Source organism: Aethalodelphis obliquidens, unplaced genomic scaffold (assembly GCF_003676395.1).
Source record: "Aethalodelphis obliquidens isolate GAN/ISIS:26980383/991018 unplaced genomic scaffold, ASM367639v1 scaffold52, whole genome shotgun sequence".
Lineage (NCBI taxonomy): Eukaryota > Metazoa > Chordata > Mammalia > Artiodactyla > Delphinidae > Aethalodelphis > Aethalodelphis obliquidens.
Window position 1 is genome coordinate 6,891,110 of NW_020837996.1, and position 25,644 is coordinate 6,916,753.

General features: G+C 47.9%; 1 protein-coding gene across 5 annotated transcripts in view; it reads right to left on the reverse strand.

The window, feature by feature from the left end:
- Window positions 1-25,644, reverse strand: part of LOC113608250 (teneurin-2) — a 531,856-nt gene that overhangs the window by 93,021 nt on the left and 413,191 nt on the right. For all 5 annotated transcript variants that reach the window (XM_027084352.1, XM_027084355.1, XM_027084357.1 and 2 more), the window contains 4 exons: window positions 9,598-9,808; window positions 5,202-5,321; window positions 1,765-2,026; window positions 737-1,004 (listed from right to left, as the gene is read on the reverse strand). In XM_027084352.1, the coding sequence (XP_026940153.1) occupies window positions 737-1,004; window positions 1,765-2,026; window positions 5,202-5,321; window positions 9,598-9,808 (861 nt within the window). The remainder of the gene's footprint in view (window positions 1-736; window positions 1,005-1,764; window positions 2,027-5,201; window positions 5,322-9,597; window positions 9,809-25,644) is intronic.

Sequence of the window (25,644 nt, forward strand, 5' to 3'; positions counted from 1 at the left end):
ATCCCAGACAGCTTTCTACAAGTAAGAAAATATACTGGGTAGGTTGACATGAATCCACAGCTCACAACTCTTCAAAGACCGATAACGATACGACCCTTCTCTTATGTTGGTCTTTCCCAAGTGGGAAATCACGTGATCCCCTCAGAGGCAAAGCCTGAAACATAGCATGTAGCTTTCAGCCCCCCCTCTAGCTCCGTCTTCTGGTTCTCTGGTTCTGTGCCACCTGAGAGTGTTCTCTCTGGAACATGATCGAGCCCCTGCCCACCTCTCTCCCCATCTCAAATAGTCTCCCTGTCCACTACATTCCAGCCACACTGGCCTATGTCTGTCCTTCAAAAACACCTCCCTCTTCTCTTTTTCTGCCAGGAAAAGAGTGCTCTTTTCCTGATTTTCACACGGCTCCTTTTCATTCAAGCCTCTGTTTAAACATCATCTGCTGAGGAACCCTCCCTGAACGCCCACCCCCCGTTGCCCCTCTTCCCCAGTATACAACACATTTTTATTTTCATATTAGCACCTAACGCTGCTTGATATTTTCTTGTCCAGGCTGTGTTTATTATTCCGATCCCTCAGTAGAATAGGAAGTCCACGGAAGAGGATGCTTGTCTGCTTATGGACCACTGCCTCCCTAGCTACTAGAATAGTTCTCGGCACATACTAGGAACTCAATAAATACAGGCTGATTTAATGCATGCCTAAATCCAAGAATCAATAAGGGGTTGAAACTGAAACATACCAACAGCGTCAGAGAGTCCGTAGACCCTTTGGCCATAGGCATCTGTCTTATCCCAGATGAAGGTGTAGGCCAGGTTGGGAGAGGCCTGGAATGACTTCTGGAAGAGGTGCCCCTCTACAGCTACCATCAGATGAACCTTGATGAGGTTCAGGGGCACCGTGGACTGGGTCATGGTGATCTTCAGCAGCGACTTGTAGCCTGCGGTCCTGGAGCTCAGGTAGCGAAGCTTCACGTTGGAACCGGGGAGCTCAATTTCTTCATGAAGAACCTGGGGAGGAAATGCAAGGTAGATACACTGCATCAAAGGCACCCCGGCAGCTGGGCTGCTTGCAACCCAAGGCTACCTATCTGCTCCCACCCCCACCAAAGCATCACGCCTTACGGGGGAGTGCAAGAACCACGTTCCATGGCTGAGAAGAGAGAAGAAACCCCCCGACAACCAAAACTTTATCCTGCACTACGGAGCAAAGTGGCTGAGGTTATGATTTTTGGATTAATAATTATTCTTGGTCACTGTTGTGTTTCTTTTTAAAACCACGCTGTTGGCAAAAGATGTAAATAAGAACAGCAGGCTTTATTGCTAGTTGCATGCAAGGAGGCCACAAGAGGCTGTAATTATATGAACCTGCAACTTCCACCGACAATTGCTATAAAGCAACAGGGAGGCAATAATGTAATATGCCCTCTGTCGTAACACTGATGTAGATCATTAAAGCGCCTCTTATCATGTATCTCTGTGACTAACAGGAATAAAAAGCAATTTGCAGGTGCGTTGCACATATGTGTATTGTTTTTATTCTATTAAAAGCTCCAGTGACTGCTAAAGTCTGGAAACATCCGGAATGTCCAGGAGAGATTCAGTTTTCTCTCCAGTGACTACAAATTCTACTGCGTTCTTACTTTTTGCCCCTCCCCTTAATATTAGTTTCTGGCTTATCCAGGCAGAGAGCGATGGTGGGAGGAAGTCAGCCAGCCAGTTTGGGGCAGGGCAGTATTGAGAGTCCCACCCTGGTACCCGGTGCTCCTACCTGGGTCTCAGGCACGATGGGATTCTGCCCAGGGGCAGCGCTGAAGAAGGTGGACAGCGGGGAGGAGATGATGATTGGGTCCGGCCGGACAAAGCCACTGAGGTCGCAGCTGGGGATGGAGTTCTCCTCTGTCTTCATCACCAGAGTGTCCATGGCGTAAAAGCTATTCCACGGCAGCCACACGGTACGCTCCTGGCTCATGAACGGGGCTCGCTCAAAGTGCAGGGTCAAGGAGGCGCCGCCATTGGCGATCAGGTCAAACCTGGAGAGGGGGTAAGTGAGCTCACTGAGAGGGGTGAACTCACCTGCAGACCAGGTAGGTGCTCTGACCTCCAGGCTTAAAGTAGTGGGAGGGGCAGAGCAGGCAGGAGAAGAACATGGGCTTCGTGGGAACCCAAACTCTACCACTTACTAGTTGTGTGACTATGGGCAAGTTGCTAACCCTCTCTCAGCCCCCGTTTTTTCATCTGTGAAATGGAAATAATTATACCAATGTCCCGGTGTGGCTGAGAGGATGAAATTTTGTGATGAATTCAAAGTAGGGGTCAGCCGACTCGGCCCATGAGCTAAAGCCGGCCCACAGCCTGTTTTGGTAAAAAGTTTCATTGGAATCCCAGCCACGCCCATTGATTAGCTTATCCTCTCCAGCTGTTTCTGACCTACAGTGGAAGAGCCTGGTAGTTTTAACAGGAACCATATGGCATCAAAGCCTAAAATAGATACTACCTGGCCCTTTACAGAAAATGTATGTCCCCCTCCTCCCCCCTTCCCAGGTGTAAAGCATTTAGCATCGTGCTAGGCTAATAGGAGTCTTCACTACATCGTGGAGTTACAATGATTCAATTCTAGGACACAGGGAGGGGCTCATGAAAGCTTTCTTTTCTTCGACCTGTACTGTTTCTGTTGGTTTCACAGAACCTTAATGTTTTTTGAGATACAATTGACATATAATATTATATTAGTTTCAGGTGTACAACATAATTCAATATTTGTATATATTGTGAAATGATCACCACCATAAATCCATTCATCACCACACCTAGTTACAATTTTTTTTCCTTGTGCTAAAAACTTTTAAGATGTCTCAGCAACTTTCAAATATACAATGTGGTAATAGTAACTACAGGCACCATGTTATACATACATCCCAGGACTTGTTTATCACTAGAAGTGTGGACTTTTTAACCCCCTTCATCCATTTTGCCTTGTTTCTGATACTTTTTTCCAAAACACAAATTTATTTGGCATTTGGATGAAATGGTTCTTACCATTGCTGATATTTCTGACAATCGTTCTTAAACTATATTCCTGTTTTCCTCCAGAGCTGGATGGAAGTGTGTCACTAGTAAAGTAAAATAAAGGTAGTTCTTCCCCAATTAATGGAAAAGAACGTTAATGGAGAGAAGTCTCTCAATTTTGTGCTTTACTCCTCCGCCGGGATCTCAACTCTTTGAGGGCAGTGGTACTCCCTTGTATACACTTCAGATTCCCCAGCAACTAGCAGAGTTCCTGGATCACAGTAAAAACTCAATGAAAATATACGGACTCACTGGCTTCACTGAATTTTGGTAACACTTTTAGTGTTTTTCAATAGACGTAAAATGAGTGAACATGGAACATATGAATATTAAGGTAAATATCATGGTGGAAGAGTTTATTCTATTAGTTTGTTTAAATTTTATTTTGGGACATGCACGCTGCTGGGGACGCTTTTTCTTTTTAAATTTATTTATTTTTGGCTGCATTGTGTCTTCGTTGCTGCACGTGGGCTTTCTCTAGTTGCGGCCAGCGGGGGCTACTCTCGGTTGTAGCCCGCGGGCTTCTCATTGTGGTGGCTTCTCTTTGTTGGGGAGCACGGGCTCTAGGCACAAGGGCTTCAGTAGTTGTGGTGCACGGGGTCAGTTGCTCCGCGGCATGTGGGATCTTCCCAGACCAGGGCTCAAACCCGTGTCCCCTGCATGGGCAGGCAGATTCTTAACCACTGCACCACCAGGGACGCCCGGGGATGGTTTTGTAGAGGGTCCAGGAGAGTCAGATGTTTTGAAGTGAAATCGTTCCTCGTTGGGATGATAGCATCAAACCACCCATGTCTGCGGCACACACCACTACACAACAGATTGTGGGATTCCTCGGAGCATTTCCAAACACATCCTGCGGCTTCCAGGGCTTTGCTACCTGGACAAGCTGAAGAATCACTGATCCATGAGGTGGGATAGATGAACTGGGAAGTGGATTTAGGCGATAATTAGTCAGGAAGCAGCTGAGGGGGGTCGGGCAGCATAAGGTGGTGAGAAACCTCAGACCGAGGACTCAGAAATGTCCTCTGGTGTCGTCACAGGACTTACAGCGCAAGAACACTGGCTTCTAAGAATGAACAGGCACCGTGGCAGCTCGGCATGGTACACCTTCACAGTCCTAGTGCTTTCAGCTAATTAGAACTGCCTGCACCTGGTGAATACCAAGACTATTTGGTTTCACAGGTGAAAATAGGAGGACAGGGCTACCGTGGGCTGGTGATTTTTGAAACTACCTGCAAGTCTACTTTAGGACATTAGAATAAAAGACCAGATTCTTCACCAGAGAAAGGCAAGATTCACAGCACATGATACGTTCATGATTTTCCAGGTTCCAGTTTTATAGAAAAAGTTGCATCGGATTTACATCCACCGTCTCCTCTTTCATTTGGAATAGAATACAATAGCGTGTCTGTGTGTGTTTTAAGGCTAGGGTGGGTGAGTTGTTTTCCCCTTCCCACAGATTTCGTTTCTTCTTTTTATCTTTTTCTTTAAATTTCAAGTCCATGCCCAACGGATTAAGGAAACGACAGCTTTCATCTTGGTGGAGGCCGCATGGGTGCGGGTTTTCAATCAGAGGATAATAGGGAAAGGTTGCCTCCTTCACACCGCAGGGTGACCACTAAATGTGTCTAATTAGGCTTCTCTGATTACATCCCACCCCCTCAAAACAGGAGCAAAAATAACGCAACTCCTAAAGCCACAGATGAAAGCAGAAGGGGTTCACCACAGGACACTGTGGCATGTGGATCCTTGTCACCCCGCACTGCCTTTGATTTAAAATAAAATAGGAGTGAGGTTCCAAGAGCTACTCTCCCTTCCTTCTGGCCTCCGCCACACACACACACACACACACACACACACACACACACACACACACTCACGGAAAAGCATTTACCTGCCATGGAAAAAGCATTGCTGTGGGCAGCCCTGGAGAGGTTGGCCATTCTAGTTATTTTCCATTTCTGAGACCATACTAAAAAAAAAATATATATATATATAGGGGGGATTCTCCCTAGAGATCTGGCCTGGTGGGTCTCCCTCCGGTCCACAAGGGAGAGGCACGTGGTGCCAAGCCAACAGCACCATCTGTCTCTTTGCAGCCTCAGTCCCAAGTAAGTGGGGCCCCATAAAGCTACTTACGTGCCATCTTGGCGGGTAATGGTGTAGCCGTATTTTGGATACTTGACAAAAGACACGTTCACACCAATCAGGGGAGTTCCATCTGTAGTTACTACTTGGCCTCGGATGAGAGAAACCAAGCTGAGAGAAAGAGAAACACAAGCTTTTGAGCCCCAGGCAGGAGAACAAGGGGACAAGGGAGTGTCGTAGAGTTCCCCTTCCCCATTGCCCACCACCCCATCCTCCTCTGGTCCCTAAGGCAAGGACGAGACCTTTAAACATGAACTTCTGGCTTCACACAATCACATCTCCATGAGAGATGTGGGCCAGAGGGATGTCTCAAGGCTGGCGTTCCCCGAGGAACAGTCTGGGGTGAAATCCACGGGCAGCATCTTCAGTCATTCTGCTGGGCAACGGGGTCCCCTGTGCACACTCCCTCTGCCCTCAGCCTCACTCCGTGTCTTGACATCACTTGCCTTTTGCTTGGCCCGAGCTTCAGGCTGCCCCTCATCACTCATGTTTGTGCCTTAGCCTGGCACGGAGAGTATTATCCTCGGGTGAGAGCTTCCCCATCTGCCTACTCATTTCCTTTTTTGGCCGTGGAGGAAGGCACTGTTACTCTTCTCCTCCAGGCTGGGATGACAGAGGGAGTGGGGGGTTGGGTGGTGGGAGCACACAAAGGTTTTTTATGAGGCTGGGACATATACATACATTATTTTTTCTGTTGCCCTTTAAGAGCAAAATTTCTCACAATCCGTGCCACCCTGAGGAAAAGAGAACATTAGAGATTTTTTTTTTTTTTTTCTGGTAGAACTATCTTGGATTCTGGATTCCATGTAACTATGTATTTCTCTTACATCAAATTCCTGCTACCAGGATTTGGGGCAGGGGAGCGGGGAGGTGGTATATACCTCTCAACTTTTTGCCACCATGAGAGAAAGCCCCCCTCTCTCCAGATCACAGTAATTAGAACTTTCCCAAAGATGCCAGCATTCAACCAGCTCCTTCTGGGAAATCCCATAAAGCAATAGAGATGCCACAATAGTCTACTCAAAATCCATGCAGAGAGAATGCACACGCCTCCCTTCACCTGAATTCTCCTGACTTCATAGAGAAATGGGCTAATGAGAAGTTCCATTTTTGTACTAAGTTTCCAGCCTACCAGGCAGGTTTGCAGCTGTACTGTTGGCCTTCAAGCCACTGGGCAATTTGGAGGAGGTAGAGAGGTTCTCAGGCGTCCAGATTCTTGGACACACTCCCAATTTCTGGACCAGGTGATCAAGCTGACCCGTTCTTTGCCAGAATCTTGTCCAAGTCTGCTCGATTTTTGGAACACACTTATTTCTGCAGTCCCGGGTGAACCCAAAACTGGAGGGATGCTCTCTCCAAGCACCTCTCTTTTTCATTAGCAATCCCCCCAACTGTTCAACTCCGACCCCTTGGTGATCTCGGGAGGGTTTAGACTGTTCCACTGACAGCTCTAATTGTCTGCTACTGGCTGCCTATCAAATGAATTCCGCTTTTAGCTGGTTCCAACCCCAATGCTATACAGTCTTTTGAAAATGGAAAACGAATTTATGAAAATAATTCTTTCGTTCAATTCCATTTCCTTATCTTAGCTCAGACTAAGATTTCTTTCAGGCCTTCCTAGACACTGTTTTAAAATCAGTGATGTGTGTTGATGACCACAAGGTACAAGCTGCTTGTGATGAGAAAACAAAATTGGGAATACATCCCACAGTGGAGTATTTTTCCCCTCCATTTTTTTATACAACTGTTATTTCTTTCAAATCATTCCTGTAGCATAAGACTTTGCAGAGTGCCATGGGAATAAAGGGAGCTGGGTTGCCTGTGATTTCTACCCTCAGTTTTCCTAATTCTTCACCGCTGCTGGCTTCCTATCGTCTCTAGGCAGTCAATTCGCAGAAAAGGTTCAGCTAAGACATGCTATCAGTTCGTTTCTATTTATGATTATTGGTGTGTAACAATTATCACATTATCTAGATAGTGAGATCTGCTCTATAAATTATAGTGGTGGAGTCCAGGCATTTTAGTTATTTTTGTATGCCATTATCTAGGGGAAACGCCTTCTTAGCAGTCTTGAATTAAGCTCTTTTTTACTCCTAGCTTTGTCTTTCATTATTTGTCAGAGGATAATGCACTGAAATTCACATGCTTGGTGAACTTCAACCTATGTCTTGGAGTAACATTTTGCATTTCTGAATTATGGATCCAAGCCGACATGCTGGAGCGTGGAGCTTTCTCTAAAGCAATCTTCTTTTGCCCAGATCTCTGGGGCTGGTATAGTCTACCAAATATTCCGGAGCCCCTGCCTGCTCCCTACATCTTGCCTCTAACTCAGGGTGCCTTCTGGGAGTGGTAACTACTGGTGAGGAGGAGAAGATTGATTTTCAAGGCACAAGTGAAGAAAGAGTATGAAGAGGAGATGAGGAAATTACTGGATTTAGGGTAGAAATAATAAAATGTTAATAGGAAGCCGACTGAAACAGAGCACGAGCCTTTGAAAGATGCCCTGACAGTCTAAGCAAACTGTATGCAGACCTCACCGAAATGCTCATGGACTAGTGCAAGGGCCTGTCATGAGTCTCTGGCAATGGGAATTATGTTCATAATTAAAAAGAAACATACCTACACAATCCCCGTCCCAGAACCGGGATTTAATAAGCAGAGAAAATATATTTTTGTTCCGAGATCTGTGGTTTATTTTTTTGAGGGTTACTCATATTAAAATAATATTACTGTGTGTAGTATAATCTGTACGTATTGATTTAATTTTAACAATCAAGAAAATAAAGTTTGAGGTTAAATAACTTGCCTAACATGACACAGCTAGAGGGTGTTGGGGGGGGTGGCTGAAATAGACAAGGGCTGAGATTATTTTTTTCTTTTCGATTTTATTTTTAGTAAAACCAGAACAGAGAGAGGCTAAAGTTGCTGGCCCACGGTGACCTCATTAAGAACCCTCATAGTCAAAGAGCTGCCAGGAATTGGGGCTGCACAGCTTCCCAGAGAGTTCTAAGGGGCTGCAGAATTAATTGGCTGTACCATTACCCACCACTTCCCCGTCCCACCCTCGCCAGGCTCTCCCAGGGAGGAGCGGAGTCTCAGTCACGGCCTGGTGATGTTTCCTCCCCAAAGTCTAATGAGGGAGGCTCCAAGACAATCACTTATAAGGGTAAGGCCTCCTCTAAGAAGTAAAGTCTGGTATTTCCTTCGCCAGCGAGAAGTCTGCTTAAGCAGTGTTATTTCCCGAGTTGCTTCAGGGTCTGCCCAGACCTAAGTGAGGATGAAGAAAACTAAGAGAAAGACGGCATGAAGAGGGCTGTCAGAGGGGTAAGGGGGCAGGGACAAGTTCCTAGTTCCTAGAGCTTCCCAGTTCTTATTTCTCCATGAGAAGGGGTGCCCCCAAGAAGATCACACCCACCATCCTCACATCTGCGGACACCAGCGTTATCTGGACCCAGTCCGACACAGAGTGAGATCAGAGATGTGCAGGCAGGCCTGCAGAACATCCCTGCCTCGCCTATCCTTCCTTCCGCCCTCAGTATCAGAAACAGTGCCTAGAAGACAGAACGGGCCAGGGGGTATCTCAAAGCCAACTCTTCCCCTTGCCTTGTTCTCCAGGGGTACACTTCTAACCTGCCCTGGTGGTGGTGGGGGGGAAGAGGAGAGGCCAAGCTGATTACAAAATAAATCCAGAATTTGCTTCTAGAATACTCATAAGCCTCACATTAGCAACTGAGAGCAAATGGAAACTCAAGAGAAACCCCCATCCCACCCCTGCCCCCTGCCATTTCGGAATGAGAAGGGGACACGCACTGGCACAATGTCTAGCACAAACTCGGCAATTAGCAGATGCCACTGATGGGGTGGGTGACTGTGAGGATTACAGCCAATCTGCTTCAAGTCTCTAGCTCATCACAGGCGTTCAATAAATTCCAGCCACTGGCGTCATCTTGACTCTCAGATGCCACAAATGCCAAGTTGTGTTATTAAGTTTATAACTGCTTTTAGAAAATACTCTGCTGAATGAAATATTTCAGGGATGATCAAATAAGAGCCACAATGAGAGGTATTCTAAAAGGAGATTTAATATAACAATAATGTCATAAAATAATAGATCGTAAAAATGATCTAGAAACCAGGCAATCAACAGGTGTCTCTAAGCAGGTTCTGGGTTGCAGGTGGCCAGATCCCATAGAGGGACCAGGACTCTGCTCTGGAGCTTGACCCACAGAGAGGAAAGGGCCTTCTATGAACCAGAGCAGGGAGCTGCTCCCATGGGGTAGTTTCCAGGCCAACTAGGCCCACAGAAAAACCAGGAGCACTTCCTCCTGCTTGGACAGGAAGGGGAAGCAGCGACCTCAGCCACCTGCGGGGACAGAAGGGCGCCTACCTGCTGTTGAAGGGGTTGTCTCCAGGAATGATGTGGGTGCTGTCTTTGCCGGCCAGGAGCTTGATGCGGTCGTAGAAGGACTTCACTGCGGGTGAGTCTGTCTGGCCCTGCTTAATGATGTCCAGGGGGTCCCGGGACCCCCGGCAGAGCAGGCTGTTCTGACAGGCTGACTGCAGGCAGCAGTCAGGGTCCAGGCAGTCCACCAGGCCATCTGGAAGGGCAGAGACAGAGCCAGGGGTCAGCAGATATCCTGGCACAAAGCTGCTTTGAGAGGCTAACACCTTGTCCCGAGCAGCCTCAACCCTTCCCAATGGTCTGAATTGGCAGGTTTCACACAAGCAGCCTAGGATAATTCCACTATATACTCACAGGAAGTAGAAGACTGAAAGGAAATAATTGAGAATGCGGACAAATGGTTATCCCCAGGTAGTAGATTAGTGTGTTTCTCTCTTTTTCTTTCTTGTATTTTTCTGGAATTTCTACTTTTTCTATCATGAGCAAGTATTATTTGAGTGGCTGGCAATAAAAACAAACATGTTGCTCTTAAACGACATTGCGCAAAAGAATTACCTGTTGCCAGATCTCAGGGGCCCGTGCTAATGGGTGTGCAAGTCATCAAAACGCATGGGATTCCTTAAATCTTGCTTCAGTGGAGAAACGCATTCCGTCCCTTCTCCCTCTAAGCCAGGGAGGGTACTGCTGACTAGTGGGAGAACCAGGGTGATGAGTTTGACACTTTCCAGGAAATGTGGAGAAATGGCTTTAGCTTGAGCACGCACAAACTAAGCCATTAGTTTCCCCAACTGCTCCTGAAACTACCTTCCCCATACCTGCAGGACTTTGAACATTCTGATTTATTTGCCTAGATTCCTGCCCCTCCACCTCTTTCCCGAGCTGATTCCTATTCATCTACCCTTCAACAAATATTTGAGTGTCATCCCTGTTCGGGAAATAAAACAGAGAACAAAGAATGATGGTGTCTGTCCTTAAGGAGCTGACAGTATAGTGGAGGAAACAGATTATGACTCATCCTTTAAGACCCAGACTAGGTGTGGCCTCCTCCAGGAAGCCTTCCTGATGATGCCCGAGCTAGCTTAGGTATTCCCGTTCTGTGTGTCCCTGAATCAGAGATTCTCAGAGAATGGCTTTGCGTCACAATCCTGTAGGGAGAATCAAGGGCCTACCCCAGAGCTCCCCAGGCACAGCTTCCAGGAGCAGGTCCTGGAGTCTGCACTTTAAACATGATTCTCAGGTGATTCTAATGCACAAGACATACTAGAGACCGCTGTTAAAGCCAACTTGCTTGTACTAGAATTAATTGTCTCCGTATGCTTGCCTTCCTGTCTGGAAAATGAGCTCTTTGAAAAGAACAGTGTCGTATTCGTTTTTATATTCATGCCTCGCTTAGTGCCAACCATGGAATCAGGCACTCAACAAATGTTTGTTGAATGAGTAAATGACTGTTTCCCATTCCTCACATGTCTGTTAGGGCTGAGGATGGGGGTGTTTAGGGCAGTGTTTGCTCCTTAGAATTCCTATTAGAATGGATTAGTTAGCCAACCCTTCTTCACTCTGCTGGGAATTGATTGACTACACAGTGTAGGAGCTTGGAGAGTAACTTGCTTACATGTAACTCCCTGCTTTGATAGCGAGGCATTTTGGGGCCATAATTAGCATCACAGAAACATGCACTCCAACCTGGGCTGTGACTTGACAAACACTTGAACTGGAACACTGAATCAGAGGCCTGGCTGTGTGCTTTAAATTTACTACAGCGTAATTTTTTGGCATTACCCTTTACATTTGGTTCCACTAATGAAATTGAAATATTTAATTTCACCGAAGTTCCACTGTAATTTAGCAATTAATGTACAATGATTTTAATGCACTACTTTCTTTTTAGCAAACAAACAAATTAGGAGGTTGCGTGTTCTGCTCGGCTTTAAATGACTAAAACTAGCCTCTCATTTTCCACGTGGGCAAATGTTGCTCGTGTGCCTCGTAACACATTTAGATTTACAAAGTTTTCTGGAAACGCAGACACAGGAGGGTGAACAGGCATGCACGCTTGAAATTTAGAGACTTTCAAAGTCATGGCTCTGAGCACCTCAGCCTGATGTGCTGGTTGAATCGGGTGCCCCCCAGGGGCCCGCAAATCTCAGACCCAAGAAACGGTGCTGGAGAAGTGTATCTCAGCAGCAGAATGATGCTGAGGTACCATGTCAGACCCACGTTCAGATCATCCAGTGGCTCCCGGGGCCCTTGGCTGAATAAGAAAAAGAAAAGAATAGAAAATAAAAAAGGCAGAGTATTCTGCCTCGACCATCACCTTCCATGGAGCGCCTTCATTAGACAGAAGGAATCCACCACGGAATGCCTGCTTCAGATTTAAAAATATCCTGCTGAGACATGCTGGCAGTGCTTCATCCAGCCGCTGCAGAAACTTCTCAGGTGAGAAGAAAGCCACTGTTATTAGCACTACAGAGTTCTTTAAGGCCACCGGCCTCGTCCCATTAGGAGTTCCATCCATCTCTGGTGGCCTTTTCCTCCTGAAGCTGGGAATGTGCCACCTCCCGCCCCCAACCCCTTTCCATACAACCAGCTTGAGGGCCTCACATCAGGAGCGAATAATAAATTACAGACAGTCTTGCCTATTAAGCACTGAACGTTGTCCTCTCCCAACCCCCTCTAGTCTGCTACTCCTTCTGTGACTGTGACTGCTTCAAAAGCATGGACCTCAAATTTCCCCACTGTTTTGTTGACTCCAGGCTTTTTATTCAAGGGCCCGTCTGGCAGGAGATGTCCTACAAACACATCAGCAATAGCAGATGGCAAATGCTAACAAAGAGGGGATAAAAAGGATAGAAATGATTTCCTCCTACATATTTACATTTACCTGCTCCAGAGATGGCGCATTTGGGGTTCTATCCATTACTAAGTGTGAGCATACGTTACGCCTGTAATGACCTCATCATGTTTCGTGATTATGGCCTGCTGCCGCCGAACACTTGCAGACAACACTGTGAACTTGAAACTGGCACTCCAATCTCCCCGTGGCCTGTCAGTCATGAGAAGCGCATCTTTATGCCAGCAAGCCCCTCGCATGGAGTCTGACATGGCAATCTTCAGTAAATTACCCTGTCACTGACAATCTTGCAGTTATCTCGCAAACAATCAAGCACGCAATCAAACTGTTCTGAATCGCCAGTTCAGGACCTGAGAGGCTGCCAATGTCTCCATTCAACAGGGGCATGAAAGCGGCACAGCCCCCCTACGACACTGGACGATTTATTGTTTTATTTATCCACCTCCTTATTTGTTTGTCTGCTTGGTGTTTTTCCTGGTGAGAGAGGTTTGCAGAGTCTTCGAAAAGGGCCCCGTTCTGCCTCAGCGGTTATGGGAAAGTGACCCAGGCCTTCCTCAAGGGCTCACAGTGGTGCCCTGCATCTGCTTAATAAACATCCTCATTTACTCCACTCTGTGAGATGTGGCCGCCGCCTATCATCTAGGTGCTTTCTGTTAGAACGCATGCTAAGTCATAGCTCTGGCTGTGTTCCACACACGTACGTCATATGCTAATTGTAACGGCCACTTCAGAGAAATATGGACGTGCAGAAACTTTCTGGGAACGGTAGGTTAGGCATTCTTTGTCTTGCTTTTGATAAAGAAAATCAGAGAATCTTTCATAACAGTTCTGGCAACGTGATGCAGAAATCAGGTTAAGGCTACATTGAAGCCTTTGGATTGGAATTCCCAAGGTAAAAAGCCAAAAAATCTATACAGCGTCAGAGGTAAGAGCCTGGCCTGTGGAATCCTCTAAGCCCTGGCTGTGTGAGCTTAGAAAGATAATCAACCTGGCTGAAACTCAATTTCTTTGCCTTTAAAACTGAGTGATGGGCTTCCCTGGTGGCGCAGTGGTTGAGAGTCCGCCCGCCGATGCAGGGGACACGGGTTCGTGTCCCGGTCCGGGAAGATCCCACATGCCGCGGAGCGGCTGGGCCCATGCGTCATGGCCGCTGAGCCTGCGTGTCTGGAGTCTGTGCTCTGCAATGGGAGAGGCCGCAACAGTGAGAGGCCCGCATACCGCAAAAAAAACCAAAAAACAAAAAACAAAAAACTGAGTGACAACAATGCATATATCATAGGGTTATGTGATAGGGAGTTGACAGATATAGTATCAGTCTGGCATATAGTATGTGTTCAATGAACAGTAGGTATTACTATAACCAGAAACTCCCTGAAGTTTTCCACTTTTTCAATTTATAAAAACTGGACATAAAAATAAATGAAATGAATGTCCCCTGATTAGAGTCATTCACTGGTATGTGCTATAGGTAGGTTGCATCTTGGCAAGAATGCTATGTTTTCAAATAGTGATGAGATAATAATAATGGGTGGTAACAATAAATGCTATATATTGCACAGGATTTACATCTATTCTTGATTTAAATCCTCATGGTAACCTCACAAAGCAGAATCATATAACCCTTAAGCTGCAGACTCTGGATCAGGGTATCTGGGTTTGAATCTCAGATCAGTGATCACCAATCTGCTGACCTTGGACAATGAACTGCTCTGTGCCTCAGTTTCCTTATGAACAAAATGGAGAACATTAGAACATTATTAATTGATAACATTAGAGGGTGCTGTTGGGAGGATGAAAGCAGTTATTATGTATTCAGGACTTGGAAGAGTGCCTGGTGTAGCAAGCACCCACTAAACTGTATATCACCCCCCGCATCACGGTATCACCCATCCTACAGAGTTGGAAACTGAGGTTCAGAGAAGCCGAGTAAGTTAGCCAAGAGGCAGAGCAGCAGCTTTGGAGAAAAAGTAGGAAAAGGCAACCCATGAGATCACCACCCTTGTCGTCTTCATTATTGGAAGGAGGAGATGTTTCCTTCCCAAAGGGAGGCTGAAGACAGGGCAGTGGACACCCGTCAAGCTGGGAAAGTGTGAGCAGCCATGAGATTTAATCACTTCTGAAGGCCTGTCTGCTCCTACAGCTGGGGAAGTGTGTGGCTGTTTGAGATGAACATCTGAAAAGGAATCAACATGAGAAACAAGATGCCTGGGAATTCATTTCCCTGCAAGGCAGGCTGCTGAGGACCATACTCTCTACCTGTGAGACTCAAAGCCCCTTTCAGCTGTTTACTGCTGGCACAAGGTTGCACTTCTGGGCGGCCTCTCCCGTTGCAGAGCACAGGCTCCGGACGCGCAGGCTCAGCGGCCATGGCTCACGGGCCCAGCCGCTCCACGGCATGTGGGATCTTCCCCGACCGGGGCACGAACCCGCGTCCCCTGCATCGGCAGGAGGACTCTCAACCACTGCGCCACCAGGGAAGCCCTGTAAGACTTTTTAAGGAGCTCCTAAACAGTCAAGAGATTTAACCTCAAAGCCTTAATTGAACACCTACTAGCGATGCTACACTCGGGGGAAGGGGGTCACGGGTAAACAGAGAGGTTACAGTAGAGAAGCCACAGCAAACATCTGAATATTTCCGAGTTGGCTGAAACATGCACAGCTTTTCTGCCTCAGGAAGGCTGCCTGAGTCCATGCCTCACTCCTACACAGAAGCAAAGTCTCCAGGAAGGAGAGGAGGTTTATTTCATTTATTTCCTCTTTGATCTTCGTACACTGGGCAGCTTTGGGAGAATCCAGTTGGAAGCATTTGGGTCAGTTTTGGGTGCCTTTTGTTCCCTGCAGCTTGGTATGCAAGTGACTCCCTCTACAACCTGCATGAGCTCTCCGGTTTCCCTGGGCAGTAAAGGCTTCAGAGGAAGATCCAAATTTACTTTTCTTAGTTTTATTTTGTGACAGGGTGGCACAAATCGACTCCCACAATTCACTGCAGGCGCCATGGATAGCGCTGCTAGCGTCTGCGTGCAGCACTCGTTTGGGAACTAGGCAGCAGCTCAGATTTGAAAAATGAGCCCCACTTTTCCCAGACCATGGTTTGCTGAGAGGGGCTACCAACCACCAAATCTACCTTCCCCACTCAGTGGGTCAGGAGGCCGTAGGGTGGACCGGGTGAAACATGGGCTTTGAAGACTACATAGTCTTTCATGTACAGGATGCTCGAGAACAGGCAAAGTTCATGAATTACAGTAGAAAGTTAGAAATTGTGGTCACCTTAATGGGGAGGTATTAGCTGGAAAAGAATATAGGGGACTTTTCAGGTTCTGGGAATTTTCTAGATCTTCATCTTATTCACTTGGCTTCACTGGTGAATATGTCTATAAAAATTCATCAAGATGTATATTTAAGTTTATGCACTTTATGTATTTGCTAACAGACTGACTTTAGGCAAGATAATCACCCTCTCTGTGCCCTGTTCCCCTTATGTACAAAGCAGGCATGATGGTGAGGATGAGGATGAGGATGGGGATGGGGATGGGGATGGGGATGGGGATGGGGATGGGGATGATGGTGCTTCAAGGAGCACTGGGAGGACTAAAGAAGATAATCCACATAAGGTCCTGAGAACAGTTGTGAGCACCTAGTAACCTACTAAGTGTCTCAGTCATTTCTACTTCTTTTCTTCTTTGTGAGTCTTCTTGGCATCATATATGTCTGTTTCGCATCCAGAGTGAGGTACTTGCCAAATTGTCATTTTCCCAGGAAAAATACAGGGAGTTAAGGTGGTGAATGCAATATACCCTAGGGCTATACATATATATTTTAAATAAGTTTATTTATTTCTTTATTTTTGGCTGCGTTGGGTCTTCGTTGCTGTGTGTGGGCTTTCTCTAGTTGCGGCGAGCAGGGGCTACGCTTCGTTGCGGTGCGTGGGCTTCTCATTGCGGTGGCTTCTCTTGTTGCTGAGCACGGGCTCTAGGTGTGTGGGCTTCAGTAGTTGTGGCACGTGGGCTCAGTAGCTATGGCTTGTGGGCTCTAGAGCGCAGGCTCAGTAGTTGTGGCGCACGGGCTGTGTTGCTCCGCGGCATGTGGGATCTTCCCGGACCAGGGATTGAACCTGTGTCCCCTGCATTGGCAGGCGGATTCTTTACCACTGCGCCACCAGGGAAGCCCCCCTAGGGCTATTTTGGAGATCGGTTAACAGTGGGGAGGTGGGGAAATCAATGAAGTAGTGGCGAGAAGGCAGGAGGCAACAAGCTGGGGCAAGAAGGGCTAGTCCTGCGCTGTCTGCTCTTTGTGATGGAAATGAAGAGGGAGCAGGGGGCGCTGGAGAGCACCCTTCTCGGAGGGCTGGCAAAAGCCAAAGGCTCCTGAATTTTAGCCAGCAGCATAAAGGGGTTCTTGAGTAAAGAAGAAATATGGCGACCATAGCATTTGTTTTGTCTCGGGAGTTATTTTGTTTTAAGGTGAGCTCCTGCAGGACCGTGAGGAAAGTGTGGGGGCTCCTGGCTAATATTTTTCTGCCCGGCCCCTATCTATACAAACAATTTGAGTTTCCCAAATCAGCATACCAGCATTATTCTGGCAGCCTGATCTTACATAAGCTTGCAAAACATACACTCCTTCAGCCAGCAGGAGCAATCGCCTTGCCAATCTGCCCTCTAGAATTGAGGCTAGGCATTGGACCCTGAGATAGCTCAGAGATGCAAATCTTCCAACTCCTTAGGGTATCTGGTCAACCCTACATGCATGGGGGTGGAGGTGAGGAGAGGCAGAGGGTCAGAGAGCACCCTGAAAGGGAGAAACAGGGCCCAGGGCTCATGGGTGTCCTAGTCCGGGTGAGGGTGCTCTTCCCAGACAGCATTGCTGATCCTGGCCAGTCCCTGCCACTGGAACAGCACTTAGAAAATTTTAAGGTGGGCACTCCAAAGCTCAGGGAACCACTGGGCTCCTATCCTAGTTAGACAAATAACATAATAATACAGGTTTTAGAGTCAGAATGCTCTGGTTTTAAAACCTGTTCTATCATTCATTAGCTATGTACATTTGGCAAGTGATTGACCTCCTGTGACTCAGTGTTCCCAGCTATAGAATGGACTTAATAGCACCTACGTCACCAGAGAGCATGGAGATGCTAAGACGGGCCCCGTGAAATGAGAAGATGAAGGTACTGCACTTAACACAGAGGAAGAACTCAATAAAGGGAGGCTATTCTCGATGATACTTCCTGCTCTCCACCAGGGAAAGGCACTGTTCTATTTGCATTTTACCCAATGCCTGCTGACAAGTTGGAAGTGAGGGATAATTGAAAGTATTCTGGCTTGATGTAACTAAGAAGTGAAAGGAATGGGCAAGGCTGACTTGATTTAACCTGGCAATATGAGATTAGTTCTTCATTGCCGCTGTTAGGTCTCCCGCATTGCCAACCTTTTAAAGCAATAGATTGGCTGACAGTGTGCTCATTTGGAAGGTTTCACCTGCCATTAATACCCTGGCTGCCTGATGGACTGTCTTTCAGCAGGCATCTTGCCTCTCCCTCCACAGGGCAACCGCCATCCTTAAACATTGCAAGAAGTAAAATTGTATTTGCACTCCTTCTGGAAGGCCTGTTGGAAGTTTTCCTCTTGCTTCTTGTCAACTCTTTTTGTCAGTCTGTGAATTCCAAGCCCCGGGATCCTTGCCCCCAAAGCACCTTCCAGCTTTTCCTATAACTTAGCAATGGAAGATCCATCGTGTCCAACCAGAGATCTGGCAGAGTGGAGGCCTTCCTGAGAGATGCTTTGCTGGCTTTCCTAGTCTTCAGGATGGATGTGGGAAAGAAAGCAAAGGCTTCCTAGGACAACCCAGGCACTGTTACTGAAGGCAGGGATATGATCCAGGTAAGACCTCGCTTTGATATGACTCTGGCTTTACCGCGAAGCTACTGGGGCATCTGGTCGACCCCACATGAATGGGGGTGGGGATAAATGATGGTAGAAATTTTATGACAATGATCTTGAAGTGTGTGTCTAGTTGTTGTTTTTTTTTTTTTGAATGATTCTTCATCAGAAATGAAACAAATGGACAAAAAACAAAACACTATTAACCAAACCCTTTAAAACCAATGCTTCTCAAATTCTAACCAGCATCAGAATCACCTGGGGAACTTGTTAAAATGTAGCTTCTAATTCTGCAGTCCTAGACTGGGGCTTGAGAGCCTGCATTTCTTACAGGGTCCTAGGTGATGCTGACACCGGTGTTCTGAGCACCATACTTCCATAAGTCAGGCACTAAATCACTACTGGTCAAGTTGTGCTCCCTGATTTCTTGTCCTGGAATCACCTCAGTGATGTTAAAATACTGATCCCGGTTGTCACCCACACCTACTAAATTCCTGAGGGCGGAAACTAGGAATCTGCATTTTAATGAAACGGCCCCAATGATTCCTTAGTTCACTAAAGCTTGAGACCCCCTGCTCTGAATTATTGAAGCACCTTTCAGATATCCACAGCAGCACAACTGACCCTCAGGAACGAAACCAGCTTTTCCAAATTACGCCTCCTGGGGATGTTAATCGGGGTTCCCTGAAATAGAAATGGAGGTGGGACAGGAGGGTCTGTGGTCAAATGCAGTCTGGGAGATGCTGGTTAAACAAAGTTCAACTGGTTTAATCACACCAGGAGTTCTCAGCGCCCTTGATGAGTGAATATGCATTAGGACTCTTTACTGTTGCAATGGAGTGTGCAATACTTCCTGACCAAGGACCCCGTTTGGCTTGCAGCATCTCCCTGCAACAGTCTCCCTGCAATCAGCCTTACTGGTTGGGGAGCACTTCATGAGAACACAGAGCTCTAGGTTTGGGGGTTCTATCCCAGGAAGGACCAGCCAAACCTTCATCTATTCAACGGTCACAAGTGGCGGCCCCAGGCTTGATTGTCTCATAAAATGCAGGATCAGGCCCAATGCAAACCACGTCATCACTACCAGCACATCAGCTCAGAGCCTCTGTCCTTGGCCTCCCAGAGCCTCCCCCAAACCAATGCATTTCAGCATAGGGGTCCTGTGCTAGGTGACAGGATCCTGGGGGGGTCAGCACGACCATGAAGTGTTAATGGCAACCATGTCTTATGAGAGTCGATAGTTGGCATTTAGGAAAAGCTTACTAAGTGCCAGGCACCAGGCTAAGTGCTTTACGTGCACCCTCTCACTAAATCACCACCAGAACTCTAGGCATCATTAGCCCTGCTGTTTACAGATGAAGAACTGCAGATATAGAGAGAGGTTAAATACCTCGCCTAAGACCGTGCAGCTTCTGTATGGTGGGGCTGGGTTCTGAACCCAGTTTGCTGCACTCCAGCGTTAAATCCTACATGCAGCTGCCATGATAGGTCTGTTACCGTTAAACATTCCGAGTGGCCGATACACAGGAGCTGTTTGTTGTACCTGCCACTAAGACGTGCTTAGGGCCTGCACCAAGCTCTTTTAGTTAAGGCAGGACTACGTCAAACAGAAGAGGGACAATTTAAAGACATACTGAAGGGCGATTTATTTTTTGGAAAACTGGGACACAGAATGTTTTCGTTGCCCTCTGCCCCAGCTCCTAAGTTTACCAGCTTACACTTCTGACTTGGGTGGACCACCACAGGGCTGTCCCCCTCACCAGCAGCTTAAGCTCCTCTGTGCTTTCTCAGCCTGCATCACGCAACCTTATCCAGACACCATCCAGTAAGGCTCACAAGAACCCTTTGAGGAGGCTTCTGTGATCTCTACTTCGCAGATAAAGAAACTTAGGCTCAGAGAGGTTAAGGGCCTTGCCCACAATCACACAGCAAGTCAATGATGGAGGAGTGATTCACCCCTAGTCTGTCCACCTCCAAAGCCTACACTCTTGGTTTCTACCCTCCATTCTTCATAGGAGGCTGTGAGTGATCACAGCCATATCAAGGTTCCCTGTGAATGTTGTAGAATGTGGGGAAGGAAAGGCCAAGCCTTCAGAAAACATTTTTTTTCTAGTTGCTGTTTCTTTTGGTCTTTCTCTCTCTCTCTCTCTCTCTCTCTCTCCCCCTTCTTCCCCACCCCCTCCCACTGCTGCTTCTCCACAACCCAGATACAGGCTCAAGGAATAATGATCTCACTTGATCAGAAAGTTTTCACCTTGGACATCCCTGACAGGCCTCTCTGGCACAGTCTCACCCTTGTTAGCCCAGGGCCATGTTTTTATCCCCAGGGGCTTTCTACCCTGCCTGCAGCTGTCTTCCCCCCTTTCCTGTTACAAAAAACCAGTGGCAACAGAGAGCAGGGGCCTCTGATCTCAGCCACTGATTTCCCCACATGCTCGCCCTTGCCCTGCTGTTTCTGGCCTCTCCCAGCCCAGTCTGCTCCACCCCACACGCCTGTTGACCTCATCAACCACCATTTCCAAGAGCCCACTGACAGGTCAGACAGAAGTGAGCCGATGGCCGGGGAGTCCAGGCCCGGCGGGGGGTGGCAGCCTGGTGGGGTGCCAGGCAGTGACCTGCTGGGCCCCTCAGAAAGGAAAGGGGCTGTCACCACCGACACCTCTGAGCAACAAGCCAGAACAGTGACTTTCCGCCTGAGGAGAGATCCCGTCTCTTGCGGGGGGAGGTGGGAGGACCGGCCCCAAAGCTGAGAGAATTAGCAGCTTTGATGACCGTGTGAAGAATAGACAAATACCCACAGCCCTGCAACTGGGAGAAGGACCAGACTCAGCTATCTACAAACTTCCTGCTAGACTAGGGAAATCAGAAGTATGAATTTCCTAAACACGGCCATTACTACACTCCAGGCACTGTGCTGAACGCTCCCTAGAGATTTTCTCATTTAATCTTCACATCCACTCTGCTGCGTCGGTACTCGGAGCTGGTATTGTATTGCCAGTTATGAACACAGCATCTGGAGGTCGGCAACACATTGTCTGTGTGGCTTTGGGCTGGTTACTTTACCTCTCTGAGCCTCAGCTTCCTCATCAGTAAAATGGAAATAATAATCATATCAGCATAATAGAGCTGTTGTGAAAGACTAAATAAGCTTTATGCAAAAGCATTCAGCGGAGAGTAACCATCTGTTTACTCTGGCTTCCTCACTATTCCACATCTGGCCAAGCAAGCCATCGTGTGGGACGTCTGGGCTCACTCAACAGCCATCCCTGGCCGCCCCTGCCTTTCCTCCTGTCTTGGAGGAGGGAGCTTGCCTACCTACTGCCATCAGCCCACAGGAAGCCGATACACTGGGTGAGCAAAGTCGGCTACAGAGGTGAAAAGCAGCAGAATCACGTGTTCACGTCTTAGTGAAACAAACAGTGTATCTTACATTTGGATTTTCTTGGCATTGAGAAAATGGTGTCAGTGATATACAGTGACTTGGGTGTCATTGTCTGTATGCATGTGTTTCTTTCATCCTAAAATAATCTACTGAATAAATGACAACTGCTTTTTATCCTAGATACTTCTCATTAAAGCTTTCATTCTTCAATTCATTTAATAAGGAATTGACCAAGACAGGCAGGGACCCTGAGGTTGTGGGTCTAGATTTGAGGGGAAACAATGAACAAATAAATGTATAATAGACTTTGCAAGAGTGACAGTGCTTTGAAGAAGAGTAAAGCAGGGCAAAGGGTTGGAGAGGGTTGGAGGGGAGCCAGGGATGGCATCTCTGAAGAAGTCATGTTTGGGTAGAAACCTAAATGAAATGAGGAAACAAGTCACGGAAACATCTGAGGGAAAAGCATTCTGGGCAGAGGGAACAGCAGGTGCAAACGGCCAGGGTTGGGCTGTATTTTGTGAGCTATGGGAAGAACAGGATGGTGGATGCTGGCCCAGTGGAGGGAGAGGAATAGAAGGACAAAATGAGATCAGACGGAAGCAGGCACCTGCTGATGCAAAGCAATGGCCAACGTTGCACCTGGACGCCATTCTACGGGAGATGAGACGCCCTGGGAAAATACCAGAAGAGGCGTGATATGACCTGACTCTTAAAAGAATTCTTCTGAGGGCTCTGTGTGGGATAGACTGGCAGCTGCAGGAACAGTAGCCCAGCCTAGCAAAGCTGGTGGCATGATCTGGGTGGAGGTGGGAAGACATTAAGAAACCAGGGCCTTCATAATTAAGAATAGAGATTGGAGGGGCCAGACAGGGGTGCGTCCACAGATCTGTGCGGCAACACGCAGGGACAAACGTGGCAGGAGAGAGAGCCAGGGAACCTGCCACAGAGATGTGAGCCCAGGGATGTCTGCAGCGTCCATATGCCAATCAAGTCGCCACTGCCTTGAGAAGCAGAGCATCTCGGCTTGTCTCCCCATCAGGCAGCCCAGGGCCACCACGCCTGGAGACATCACTCACTGCAGGCTCTCGAGCTCCCCTCTAAAGGGGACATATTGTGCCAAGTCAGTGGTTCTCAAAGTGTCAGCATCATCTGGGTATTCGCTAGAAATGCACGTCAGCGGGCCCCATACCAGACCTATCGGACGAGAAACTGGGGGAGAGGCTCATGCCTTCCGGTGACTCTGATGCCCACTGACCTACCAGAAGCACTGTGCTAAGTGTTTTGCACATATAAACTCATCTATGCCTCACAGTGTCCTATAAGGTAGGAACCGTCATTAGCCCCACTTTACGGAGGACAAAACTGAGGCTCAGAGAGAGGGAGAGAGAATGACTTGCTTCGGCTCACACTGTGGAGCAGTGGAGGGGCCAGGACGTGAACCAAAGCTTCCTGACCCCAAAGCCTCGTTACCACCCTGCCAGGCTGCTTCCTCCTGCCACGGGCAATGAGGAAACATAAGGAAAGGCCCTTCTTTCTTCCCTGCTCTGAGCATGTGTGTTCAGGAATAATCCAAGTAGACACATCAGTTTGAAGGAAGAGGGGTCGTTGCGATTTTGGGGACCAAGATGCTAAGTGGAGGGAGGTAAAGCCAATACTTAGGGTAAAGTGCACTCTGCCCAGCCTGGCACACACGACCTGTCTCTGTCTGTCCAGACCTGCTTCCCCAACCTCTCCCTCCTCCACTCTGCACACCCTGAGCCTTCTCAGATGTCCCCACATGTGCTCTGCTGCCTCTGGCCTCTGTGCCTTTGCCATTTTCTTTGCCCACAATGCCCTTCTCTCTTGCCTAATCTAATTCCTCTGTAGCTTTCAAAATTCAAGCTTTACTGGCTCTGGAAGCCTTCAATGTCCCTCTGCTGGTCTGCCATCACCCCTTGGCCTTATGTCTATCATGGACACTTAGGATACAGCTTTGCAGTGACTGGTTTCACGTATGCCCCCCCATGAGACTGTGGATTCTTTGAGGGTCTCTGTGTCTCGTTCATTCCTGCAGAGGAGAGGCTCGGTGTATATTTGTTGAATGACTAAATGATTTGGGGGGTTCTGTCCAAGAGTGTGGCTTGTTTGTGGGGGAGGTGCTTGCCATCATCACCATCAATGAGAAGAGGTCTGTGCAGGGCAGGGACGGGAGGCAGTGAGGGAGGCCCACGTGGGGTGCAAAATTAAAGAAGGCGCTCACTCTCAGGTGTGAGGTTCCTCCGTTCATCCTGGTCTAGGTTGTGGGTCTCAGATAGATCTTGGCTCAAACGAGAAATGCCAGGCACCTGTTCGCTGATTGGTGACCGGGTCCCTTTGGGGGAAGCATGTACTGGATTTAAAGCAGGAAACTAAGCCTCTGGCTCCTATCTGCCCCACCCTGCTACGTGACCTTGAAGAAGTTACTTTCCCTCTCTGGGTTTTGCAGCTGCTGAAGACTGTATATTTCAGGCTTTCTGTATCTGACATTCCTGGGCTCCATGATCTCCCTATCTCATGAAGACATAGCGTCCCTCAGTGCGTGGCCCTACCCATGGGTACTGCTGGTAGTACTGGCTGGGCAGATCAAGGATGAAATACCTTGAGGATTGAAAAGGGAGGGAATTCCCTGGAAGAGGCTTGGATTTTGCTGTGTGTGGAGAGATACGGAAGCACTGGGCACAGAGCTTTGGGGGACACCTTGCAGTTTTCTTTGGATTCACATTTGGCCGCATAATTCTGGCCCCTCTCCAATCCCCCAGAGCTCGTGGCTGAGAAGATGGAAAGTCAAAGAAAAGAGCACAGGCTTTGGGGCAGCTGTTCTCGCTGCAGTGTGGAGAACGCCTAGCTATTTAAAGTCCAACTGCTCCACTTTCCCCCGCTGCCCCCCCCCCCCCCCCCCCGCCGGCATTCCATTGCAGAAGTACTCTGTGGCAAAAATGCACTCCAGATCCAAAACGGGGAGTGGGGGGGAAGCTAACACCAAGGCTATTTTTCAGAATGCTGCAGAATTCGTGCTGCTGAGGGGCTGAGGGTGTTAAGGAGGTCTGCCCTGCTCTGATCCCGGACACGAAACTCAGGTGCTGCGAGGGGCCTGCAAGGAGGGCTCTTAACCTGCTTCCTGAACCCTGACTTGGCTACATTCTAGCTGGGGGACCTGGGTAAGCCACTTCACTTCTCCGGCCCTTAGTTTCTGCTTCTATGTAAAGGATAATAAGAGGCTCTCAGGGCTCTCATGGGCTATTGCCATGATTTATTTGGGCAGTTTGGTAACGTCTGAGCACCGGCCTGGCCTCTAATAAGTGCTCCATGCATCGGGCCTTTGACATCGAACCAAAGGATACTCCCTGTGTTGGTACCGTCCAGCTCCTCCGGTACGTTCCTGGGAGATGCTAGCGTCTACATCAGATTTGTCAGCCCTGGCATGACTGACATTTGGGGCTGGACCATTCTTTGTGGTGAGGCTGTCCTGTGCACACAGGATGTTTAGCGGCATCCCTGGCCTCCACCCACTAGATGCCGGCAGCACCTCCTCTCTTTCTCCTTGTTGTGACTCATAAAATGTCAGACACTGACCACGTCCCCCGGACAGCAAGGTCATCCTTTGTAGGGAGCAACTGGTCTGGACTGAGGGGAGGACTGTGGGAGCCACAGAGCTAATCATGGCACCGAGGCCCTTGAACCTTCATTCAGATGCTGGTCACAGAAGCCAAGAGGGTAATCTCTGCCATCTAGATGGCTTCTCTGGCCAAGGCAAAAAGAGAGGAAGCCAACAGAATGATACAAATGTTACCTCTCTGCCACCAGTTAAACCTGTGTTTTGATCCTTTAATTCCCTCAAATAAGTCCTCAGTGATTTAAATTATTAACTCTTTTTTGCAGACTATGCATTTTAATTACAATTTTATGAT